Source organism: Eleutherodactylus coqui, chromosome 1, assembly GCF_035609145.1.
Source record: "Eleutherodactylus coqui strain aEleCoq1 chromosome 1, aEleCoq1.hap1, whole genome shotgun sequence".
Taxonomy (NCBI): Eukaryota; Metazoa; Chordata; class Amphibia; order Anura; family Eleutherodactylidae; genus Eleutherodactylus; species Eleutherodactylus coqui.
This window is the reverse complement of record NC_089837.1, coordinates 297,856,683-297,868,409: the sequence shown is the minus strand read 5'-3', so window position 1 is coordinate 297,868,409 and position 11,727 is coordinate 297,856,683. Positions and strand designations below refer to the sequence as shown.

The 11,727-nt window shown below is 43.4% G+C and overlaps 1 protein-coding gene across 3 annotated transcripts in view; it reads left to right on the top strand.

Moving 5' to 3' along the window:
* The first annotated feature begins 1,100 nt into the window (after positions 1 to 1,100).
* Positions 1,101 to 11,727, top strand: part of MFSD2A (MFSD2 lysolipid transporter A, lysophospholipid) — a 23,880-nt gene continuing 13,253 nt past the window's right edge. For all 3 annotated transcript variants that reach the window (XM_066574210.1, XM_066574203.1, XM_066574220.1), the window contains exons 1-7: positions 1,101 to 1,302; positions 4,287 to 4,415; positions 4,503 to 4,627; positions 9,387 to 9,510; positions 9,859 to 9,937; positions 10,033 to 10,187; positions 11,544 to 11,634. In XM_066574210.1, coding sequence (XP_066430307.1) covers positions 1,231 to 1,302; positions 4,287 to 4,415; positions 4,503 to 4,627; positions 9,387 to 9,510; positions 9,859 to 9,937; positions 10,033 to 10,187; positions 11,544 to 11,634 — 775 coding nt within the window. In that variant the 5' untranslated portion in view covers positions 1,101 to 1,230. The remainder of the gene's footprint in view (positions 1,303 to 4,286; positions 4,416 to 4,502; positions 4,628 to 9,386; positions 9,511 to 9,858; positions 9,938 to 10,032; positions 10,188 to 11,543; positions 11,635 to 11,727) is intronic.

Sequence of the window (11,727 nt, the reverse complement as noted above, 5' to 3'; positions counted from 1 at the left end):
TCGCGCATGCTATGATTTGAATCCCGCGAGCGGAGAATCGCTATGATTCTCTGCTCGTGGACGCCGCGGCTGCACTTACCACAGCAATGCTATGGAAAGCGTTCACTGCATAATCCGCGGCCGGATTATTACCATGGGTAACACAATAAACATTCGCCCGTGGATAAGCAGCCTAAGGCCTCATGTCCACAGCACATGCGGATTTCCGCAGCGGAACACCTGTGAGTCAGTGCAGAAATGATTTTTAAATGCTTGCCAGAGATCGCAGATGCAATTTTTTTTGCAGCATGGATGCACGCGGATGCACTGTAGATCGTCCGCGCAGAACAAGAATCGCAAGTGCCTGTCTTCCCCCTCCTCCCTGCTTAGTCTCCAAGCAACCAGAGAGGCATCTGCCTACATATCCGCAATTGAATTGCAGATGCATTGCGGATCGCTCACTTCCATAGTGATCAATGGTGCCCGTCCGCATGGAATCTGCGCTAAAATGGAGCATTCGGCAACTTATTTTACGCCCGCAGAATACACAAATCAAATCCGCATGTGTTAACTGAATTGCGGACGCCATGCTTTCAAGGCAGCTTGAACTGTGGATCTTCTGCAAATCAAATCCGCCGGTGGACATTGGGCCTTAATTGCCCCGTCGTTCATTCATTACACCAGTGAATGAGAACTAAGCGATCTGTATGTAAACGAGCCAACAATGATTTTCATGCCTGCATGAAATGAATGATTAAAGATAAGCGAACAAATTATCGTTTGATCACCGGCTGCGTTCACTCTGCACAATTATCGTACATTTTTGCTGGCTTCTATGATTTTTTGAAGGATAATCGTTGTGTGTAAGAGGCCCCTATGACCTCTATGTGCTGTAAGGAGACAACTCGCTCCCCTGGACCACCAGTGTGTACCCACTAGCCCCTCCACTACCACTCTCCACCGACCCCCTGCATATCTGTGTGTCCCCCTGCACACACGGCAGCCTGGCACTGTACCCACAGGAGGGGTGTGGTACAAGGGGTTGGTCGGTCGTAGATTCCCTTCTCCTCTGGTGGGCGGGGCGCAGTCTGCCGGCTGCGTTCATTCATGTGCCAGAAGCAGTGAGCTGAGGACAGCGGGCGGCAGCGCGTACCGGAGCCGGGGAGCCGCCACAGTCTGCGTCCTGTCCCGGGCTCAACCACACACCGGTTGCCGGATTAGTCCTCCTACATTGGTTGCCTCTCTACTGGGATGGAGAAGCAATCCGAAAACGCTTCATGTACCGGACTACTGGGGCAGGAGCAGTCGGCATCACTAGATAAGGTACTTCCTATGTGTGTGTGGTCGGGGGAGTGGGGTGCAGGGTCCTGTGTGGTCGGGGGAGTGGGGTGCAGGGTCCTGTGTGGTCGGGGGGAGTGGGGTGCAGCCCCCTATGTGCTGTGTGGTCGGGGGGAGTGGGGTGCAGCCCCCTATGTGCTGTGTGGTGGGGTGCAGCCCCCTATGTGCTGCCTGCACTACATGTCTGCGGTCTCTTGTCATTGAGGTCACGCTCCTTCCTATGGCAGCTGGTGACACCGTGTACTCTCCCCACTCTCTGGGTGACCCGGGCACCAGGACTTGTTGGTAGAGCCCCGTGGCTACCTGGACTGGCAAGCTTACAGTATGAATGAGGGAGGGCACGGCATTCCTGTACATGCCTGCCTATTGTTCTGTATTCCAGCATGGCAGGACCATTATGCTGTATTATTCCACATGTACCCATCTCCGACTGGCCCTTGTCCCAGATGGTCACTATAGTAACTCCAGGCACTGACTGTCCACAGTAGATCGGTGCAAGGAGACCGGGCTAATGACCTTGTGCAGAAAGTGGCGCAGTCACCGATGGCAACAAATCAGGCTTTCATTCCCAAACAGCTAGAGATTTAAATACTGGGATTGGTTGCTATGGGCAACTGCTGCTTGTATATGGGATTAGGATGTGTGTATGTATCATGGCTGGGACTTTCAGAACTTTCCTGCAGCTTTCACTCTTGACTTTATCTGATGTTTCTCCGCTTCATTTATCACCGGATCAGATACGGAACTTGTATTTACGGCCACGCGTCTTTTCCCGTCAGCCATCTACAAATATAGATCAGATACAGAAGTAAAATGCTCAAAGTAGGATGTGAAATACTTTTTGGCAATACTTAGGGAAAATGCAACCAATGCATGCAAGTATGAAGTGCAGGCCGCCCCATTGAGTTATGTTCTCTGTGTCTTCAAGAACCTTCCAAATACAGAATGAATGCACACAATAATTATTCCCGGCATCCTATACTTTGTAGCTGCAGATCTGTCATTTTATGAGCACTTGAAATGATACTCATATGGCGGCTTTTTCTAGTGAAATGTGGTCTTGCCCGTGGAGGTTACTAACGTACACATGTATCTGTACTTCCGGATCTTATACAATGTGATAGACGGATGACTCCTATCTCAGTAGGATCTCGATACTGACTGCTAATTGCTTATTAAAGGTTGTAGCGCCAGATCTTTAAAATATAACAACTTTTCTTCTAGATGTTTAGAAAAAAATAATTTTTGGTGTAGAAATGTTTGTATAAGTACATCAGGTCCCTTAAGACAACGGAACCAATGAGCCGGGATATAAAGGGGTTTCATCTGTGCTGTGACAGCTGCAGGAATGTTAGGGTTTACCATGGCAAGGCCACAGCGGAATCTGACCCTGCTTACCTGTCTGAGTCTTCTTCTTTTTTTTCTGTACCGCAGATGTGTGCGGGAGTGCCGGACGGCACACATGCGCAATAGTTTGTGAAAAAGACAAAAAAACCAAACACCTGATTTCCCGCGGAATCCGCGGCCCGTCCACACTGTCAATTGCAGATGGGTCGCGGATCGAACAACTTCCATTGACTTCAATGAAGCCGTCTGTGCGGGAACCGCAGCAAAATGGAGTGTGCTGCAATTTGTTTTCTGCACCAAAAGGTTGCGGAAAACAAATCCGCATGCTTTAATTCACCTGTGGACGTCCATGCTCCGCTATGGGCAGCTTGAATTGCGGATCTTCCGCAAATCAAATCTGCCCATGACTTTAATGGTGCTTTGCTGAAACTTACTGGTATATGCCACATAGTATTTACCATTCAGTACAGTTAATGTGCAGCTGTCTCATATCGGTGTCATGCAGATTTATTGTCCTCGTCACCTCTGGGACCTGCAGCTGTCTGGAGTTAGGGCCTTGAATATGGTGACTTGGGATCTGCGCTGTTTCCATAGCTCAGGAGCTCGCTGTGCGGCACAGTTTGTGTAACTCCCATGAACTACTATGGAAGTTACAAAAACTGCATAGATCAGCCAAGTTGGACTATTATCATCCCAACCAACTTAATAATCAGTGGTGTTCCCATTTCTGCCATGTTTGGCCAAGTTGGAAACACCCTTTTATGTCACCCCCTTTCCAATGGGAGCTTACCTGACAGCTGATCACCAGGGGTCTAATAACTGGAGAGTACAGCCGTGATCACATATATAGACAACATGTACCAATGTAGGGTAAGTCCAATATAGTTCTCCAGGGTGAGGGCTGTTCTGTGTAGTGATTTACCACCTTATTGTCCTCAGTGGGCAATGGGTCTGTATTGCAGACGCAACACCTGGCCACCACTGCGGTCCTAGTGAAAGGCTATGGGAGTCCAAATATTGCATGCATAATTCAAAATCCAAGATGTGACCTTCTTTTGGGACATAAGCTATTATTACAGAAGTATGAAGACCATTGTATATCTTTGTTTGCAGAATTAACTATGTGTTGCATCAACCACCTGCAGAGTAACGGAACTCTTCACCACAGTTGATGTGGCTTCCTCTGGTACAAGCCTTGCACTTCAGGCACGCTCTAGTTTATGTATGCCATGTCTACACTGGTTACACTTACAATATTCTGCAGACAAAGCATTTACATTTTTATATCTAGTGGAATGGCCGCTCTTGATCGATTTTCTTCTCTTTCCGTGTATCCCAGATAGAATACATAAGGTGCGCCCCCCTTTTGGCGCCATCTATATGAGTGTTAGCTCTATACAGTATATTCTATCCCATGAAATGCAAGCTGGTTATTTGTGACTGCTTATAATCCGTCTTTGGCATATGCTGTTCGCCTTGGCATAGCTGGAAAGAAGGGTATTAACATTCTTGTGCGCTGAGACTTTATTCTCCCCCTTTCAATTGCATGCTCCGTATTCTATATTATACCATGTGCAAAAGAAAAATCCGTATCACATGAATGTCTCTTTTATATAATACAGGGCCGACAGGGGAAGCACAAGCTGTCCGTATGCAGTAAAATATGTTATGCCATTGGTGGTGCGCCATATCAGATCACCGGTTGTGCCCTGGGATTCTTCCTGCAAATCTACCTCTTGGATGTGGTACAGGTAACGCCGTGATCATGTGATGTAAAACTAAAGTAGTACACTTTTCCGCTCTGTACACGTTTCACCCCCTTTTTCCTTTAATTCTAGATGAGTGCTTTCAACGCCTCCATCATCCTTTTTTCTGGAAGGGTTTGGGATGCTATTACAGACCCCCTGGTCGGATTTTTTGTTAGTAAAAGCTCTTGGACAGGGTTTGGCCGATTGATGCCTTGGTAAGTGGAATACAAAAAACTTTGTGTATACACACTTTTCCTTGTGCTGGCTTTCATGTACGTTTTTTCAGTCACATCCAAAGCAGCTTTGAGAATTCTGCGGGTTGCCATTGGAATTAGACCATGGTGTATCAGCATCTTGGCACTGAGCGCCTTCACAATGCACTCTGGTAGCAGGAAGCCAGCAGAACTCTGAATGTACCGGTAGCATTGGATGTGAATGCAGAAGAAACATTATGTAACCCAAAATCAAGATAAGAAAACCAAACTATTTCCGCGGTTGCTGAACTTAAAATGTAGATTTCATCTTTGCAATGTGGGTGTTTTGTTTTCTTCAACCGATCAGGGCAATACAATTCTGAGAGCCAGGAATCAATGCAATGCATTATTTATACCAATCAGCGGAGTCTGTTTCTGAGATTAGTCGTCCAATATTGGCTGATCAGCCAGTGATGATATGTATATGGGCAGCCTCTGACTGTCCCCTGACAGCAGAGGTTTGCGGGGAACTGGCATGTTAGATTTAAGCAGTTGTCTAGCATCCGCTTACTCTCTTCTCCTCATTGAAATGATGGAAACAACCGTTTGACCAACAGCTATCTCCTGACCAGATTTAGATTATAGCGAACTATCCTGCAATTAATCAGTATGATGTAGGACAGCAATGGGTTAATGGATATACAATAAAATTCAGTAAATGTGGCAGCCTCAGAAATCTAAATAATATGGCATACTACCTGATTTTATATCTGCACTGATGTGTAATCAGCAATGGATCCAAGTCAGCAGTAGGCATCAACATCTGTATAGATACTAGATGTCAGGCTTGGCACTAAGGTATACAGGGTATTGCAGTTTGAAGGGTGTTGCTGCTGGCATGGGGATGTTGGTGACCTCAGTAGTTCTGAGTATGTAGGATATTACTGAACGTAAGTGGCTGACAGACATCTTTGATGCTCATTGGATGGATCAGTTGGGTCTTCGCTATCTACAGTCATGAGATACAGCGGTCTTGGGGGAAAAAAAGCATTAGTGTGGCTGCTCTCTATTTGTGTTGGAAACATTGGATAAATGTATAAGTAAGTCAACCAATTGATAGGCCAATTAATTTGTTTGAATCACAGCTCCTTGAAGAATTGCATGTTGTGTAATAGTGAGCGCTGGATATTTTGGCTGAGGAAGGGATTTGGGGGGTAAACAGAAGGACACTGTAATTAGTACAGTAGTAAAGTCACAGAGCTGACCGCCTGTTATTGCTTTACTGCATGTGTTGGTTCTCTTAAGCCTGTATCCCACAGATGTATTCGCGCGCAAAAAGTTTGTGCGTGCAATATGCAGAAAATAGAACCCATTGATTTCAATGTGTTCATACGCAAGTGCATATTTTGCGTTTGCATTTCGGTTGCGCCAAAAAAAAGCAGCATGCTTCATGTTCTGCACACTTGTGCATGGAGAGAACACATCTTGAACTCGATAAACTAATTGGCCATTTCAATGGCTGAAAGCATCAGTATACGCTTCTATGACACAGGCCTGATCTACAGACAGATAATCTGAGGACAGAAAGTATACGCGATAACGTTACACTACAAGTAATCGTTAACAGCCTGTTTAAATGGTAGTCTGGAAGAGCACAGGAGGAACACTCTAGTATGGGGCTCTCAGGTTATATGTGAATCCACTTAGAATGAATGAATGTATGTATGTAAGCTGATAGCAGTGTCTATGGGATTTAACGTTCTGTTCTCAAATATGAAAATAGACGCATTTATATAAATTTGAAGAACCCCCTTCACATCATGAGCTCGCCTGTATGCAAGTGCAGTACGGCACATTATAGGACACGCAGAAAGCACTGAATAAAGTCCGCATGTTCAATGGAGACTTAGCCATCAAACATGTACATGTGTTCAATGGATCTATATATACCAATCCAAGCTATTGAATCTGCATTGACTTGTGTTGTATTGCAGTATTTTCACTTTACCCATACTGACGCATAACCATTAGTTGTACATTGGGAACACGTACGGATCTTGAATACGAGTTGTGCACGAGCCCTCGCTGTCATATGCCCTGGCAGGTCGGAGATTCTGAAATATTTACGCTTAATATAGTTCTTAATGTCTATAAAAATGAAGTGCTTTTTTGGAAAGGAATTTTTTTTTTCATAGACAGAAAAATCTAAGGAATTTTCCCATGATTTATGCAGCGATACATGAATTAAATTACCTAGATTGAAATGAATGAAATGGATGCTTTTCCTCCTGAGCACAAGGGAGGGGGAGGAGGGGTTAATGTTGTTAGACGTGGTGCTGCAGGACTCCTTAGACGGAGCACGCGGGCAGTTTTCCCCGTGACGTGGCTCTCGCCTGATCGCATACAAAGGCATGGCTCAAGAATGAGTTAACATATAAAAATGGAGGGAGGCAGTAACTTTATTAGAAGCACAACACACCACCTAGTTTAGCCAATGGAAACGCTGGGTGTGTGCAGCCGGGGCTCAGCCCATCCAATGAGAGCGCAGGAAGTCTTCAGCCATTCACTGACAGCTGAGACTGAGGTTACTACAGGGCACAGGATATAGTAGCTGTTACAGCAGATGTACGGGAGAGAAGTACACTGTACATATAGTATGTGTCATATACTACGTGCGCTGCAGGAAATACACTGGGGCTCACTTACTAGGCAAAATATGACCGTTTAATGGAGCAAAGTACGTCAGAAAACTGTCTCACATCTATGCACACATGTTTTTAGACACTTTCGAAGGTTTTTATTCAACTTGTCTGAAAAAAAAGGGCTTGACCTAAATTGTGCCAAAACTTGTGGCAAATTGTCACGCCTTACCCCAAAAATTTGGCGCACTTTTTGATGTAAACTAAGCTAACTAATAGGTGGTATTAACCTAGACTATACAGTCTTCAAATGTGCTGTTTATATCAGTGAATGATACATTTGTCGACTGTTTAGACTCTCTGTTCTAAGTTTGCACTAACTTTTAGACAGTGTTAGTAAATAAGCCGCAGTGTGTCTTATTTCAGATTTGACTTTTCTAGATTTGAAAAGATTTTGCAGGGTGACCAATTTTCTTGCACTCGGTAAGCTTGATTCCTGCCTTCTGACAGTATTGCCACATTCAGACACGGTGGGCAGGTTGTAGAATTCCTCGGTCCAGAATAGGGCGTGCTGTGTGCAGGGTCTGTATGCAGGTTGTGCCAGCGTTTCTCGTAGGGTCGTATTGTGTATGTTAAATAAGTATACAAATATAAGTAATGTCTAGTGAGAGCATGAACCATAGGATTCTTATTTATGGCATTATAAACCTTGAAATGTGTTTTAATAAGTAATTAAAAGGGTATTTCCATCCCGCACATTGGAATAGGATTACCGAGATGGGACCCCTTTAAACAAAGCCAGCTGGTTCTGGCAACTAAGACTGTTCATCAGCTATCTGTAACAACATAGTGATTTTCATGGCTTTGTACTGTAAGGCAAGCAACTATATATTTAGTCAGCCCCTCCTTTATATGTCCATGTTAAGCTTTATTAAAGCTGCGCTTTTGTCACACCAGGATCTGTCATTATTGACTTACTGACCATAATGGAAATCCTGTATGACCTCACTGCATTACATAACAGGATGTCTGGTTCATAACGGGAATAGCACATGAGGGGGAATTTACTAAGACCAGTGACTTTTACTGGGTTGGCTGAATATAAGGCATAATAGGAGATTTCAATATGAGTCATCCTCTTCTGAGCGGCTGTTCTGCCTTTGAGGAATATTACATAGGGTTATACTAGGGTGAGTAGTAGTTATACCCAGTGTGTTTTAGATTATCTTATGAGTATGTCAGTAATCAATAATTGTTTTTATTAATGGCTTTGTGGCTGCCCATTATTTGTTATGGTTGTGACGTAACGGGTGACGTTTTAATTATATTCTTTGCGCTGGTCGGTGATTACGTTTTTGTTGCAAATTAGGCTCAGCGATGTGTGTTACACCAGTCTTAAACGTAAGATTACTGGGGTAAGATGCACCAAATTTATTAAGAGGTACACCTTTGCCTGCCTGCATCCTATGACCAGGTGTAGATTTGAGCTATACTTTATGCCAATTTACTAAACTATAGTAAATCTGGTAGTCCGTTGAAGGCCTCCCATTAAGCCCTGCCCATGGAGAGTAAAAGTTGTAAACTTTAGTAGATATATACCATGCGCCAAAATTTGCAACGCTTATATACCAGAAAACTGACAAATGGTTTCATAAATTCCAAACTGAGGACTGTATGCTGTGTCAGTGATGCCAGAAGCCAAAGCATCTTGGAGCAATGTCTGAACCCTCAGCTGGCAAATACAGCGGAGTCTCATGTTATCTGGATATTCAGGGCATCATATTATAATGCTGTTTTGAAGCGCCGCAGAGGTTAATGGGGCCAGCGAATTGTATACATCCTGTCTGTGCTTTTGTAATAAATGCATTACACATCAGGATTGGTTACAGGTAAGCTATAAGATTTATTATATATATTATTTTTTACTAATAACTACCAGTATACAGAATGTGGTATGTTTGACCACATGCAATACTTCCACCTCGTTAACATATTGAGGTAGAAATGGTAAGACATGATAAAAAAACCTCCTCCAGATAGTGTCCTGTGGGTTGTACTACAGTTGATTCCGCTATAATCATATGAATATTATATATGTAAAATGCCATCCTTTGCTCATGTTCTCCTTTCTTCACCCACAGGATTATATTGTCCACACCTTTTGCAGTGATCTCTTACTTCCTCATCTGGTTTGTGCCTGGATTCACCGGTGGTCAGGTCTTGTGGTACCTGACCTTCTACTGCCTCTTCCAGACTCTTGTAACGGTAAGGATCATAGTTTAACGTGTAATCCTACATATCCTATAGATTGGCTGACCGTTTTTGAGCTCCGTTACAGATGAGTGTTTGCAGAGCTATGCTTACGGTCCCAATGTATCAGTACATTCACATGGCCATGTGCTTGAACTGCGCTATATTGGTATATTTATTGCCAAAATCAAGTCTAGACCGCCATCTGAGGAACCAAGAAGAATCTTATCTAAACTTTCCTCTATATACGAGATCAAGAATATGGTCTTATGGTTTTTGCTCTTCTACTAAGAGCTTCAGCTGACTGTCACTATTCCAGGACATAAAAATTAATTTATCTTACAACTGTTTTGTGTTTCACAGTGTTTCCATGTGCCTTACTCGGCTCTTACAATGTTTATCAGTAAGGAGCAAAGTGACCGGGACTCCGCCACAGGCTACCGTATGTGTATTTGTTTTAAAGCCAATTGGCATGCTCTTATGACTCCTGGGAAAATACTTCATGCTTATTTTTCGTTATGATTACCTTTCTTTCAGGTATGACTGTTGAGGTATTGGGTACTGTCCTTGGCACAGCAATTCAAGGACAGATTGTGGGAAAGGTGGATGAAACATGTGTGCTTAACTCCTCCCAAAACCAGTCACTGGACAGTGAGACCAGTCCTCAAGATCTGGAGTCTCTTACCAACATGGTGAGTCTTGTCACTTCCCGTAAATTGTTTCAAAATACTCATTGCTCTTGTAAGCATGGTTTATTGCGCTCCCTTATGTGTGAAGACATTTTTTTTTTTTTACTTGGTGCTATCCATTATGTTAAGAGTTTAATATTGAAGATCACTTTTCCTCCTAACTGGCTGTATGTATCAATACAATTTGCATCGTTTCTTTGGTAGAAGAAAAAACACAGGGTAGAGAGGGATAATATGAGACAATTGGGGTAATAAGAGGCAATCCCATTTTAGTGGTTCAACAAAGCATGCACAGCTCCCATATTGACATAGTAATACAGTATGCCGGGCTGAATAAAGATCCATCTAGTTCAGCCTGTTTCCGCCCCCCCCCCCCCCCCCCCCATGTTGATCCAGAGGAAGGCAAAAAAGAAAACAATGAGGCAGGAGCCATTTTACCCCAACCTAACGTAAGTTATTATGTTGCAAAAAAGCTCAGCGTTGCTAATGTATATTGTGCAACAAGGGAAAAAATTCTGTTATTACCACAAGTAATGTCTTATTTCACACCCTGGGTAATAAGAGACATGGCAGCCCCTCCCTTTACAACATAATACCTCAAAATGTGAGTGAAACGAGAGATGAGACACCACTGATAAAACTGTTGCACCAAGTTCATGTACACAAATTACAGGCTCTCTACATTTCATAGGAGCGGCTGTGGAATTTTTGTCTATTACCCCATTTTCCCGAATGCTAGTGTTTTTAGGGGTTCACTTGACACTATAAAATTTCCCCCTCCCCATAGAGATAATGTCCTTCTATAGGCCACTAGCTGATGCATACATATATACAGCGGGTACTGTTATTTCAAATTGTGTTTAGAAATCTACCGAGGGATTTTTGCATATTATAAGATACATAATTTTTTGAGGTGGCATAAATTACACAATGCACTAGAAATGTTAGACCTCTTTTGTAATACCATTTCCTGGATAGCATACGCCAATAAATTGTGCCATAAAGTTATGTATGCTGTTAATTTGTCACGTTTTAGGACTCCTCTTAGCCACAGCCCTTTTCCTCTTTGCATATATACAGCACCCAATATCACACATGTACCCTTATTTGGACTGGATTGAACAGTCAATCAAATAACCAGCGGTCACCACATCAGGATAGCAGTGTCTTGATCTTCGAGGCAGTGATAGCTTGCTTATTATTGGGGATGGGGTCTGCGTGTGGCAGGAGGAATGGCATGATGTAAGGAAAGAGTCTTGAAGGTCTTTCATCAAACTAGTCAAATTTTGAAATTGATTTGTGAACTGCTTTTATTCTTTTACTGAGATCCACAATGAACCCTACCTTTTATATCCACAGAGACAAGCCTACATGATTGCTGCAGGGGTCATCTGTGCCATTTATGTGCTATGTGCCATTGTCCTTTCATTGGGAGTGCATGAACGGAGAGGTACGTAAATGTTGGTCTCATTCCTGATTTCACACTGATCGGAGTATAGTCCTACAGGTACATTTGAGTGCATCTATTCTGCTTCTAGTATCA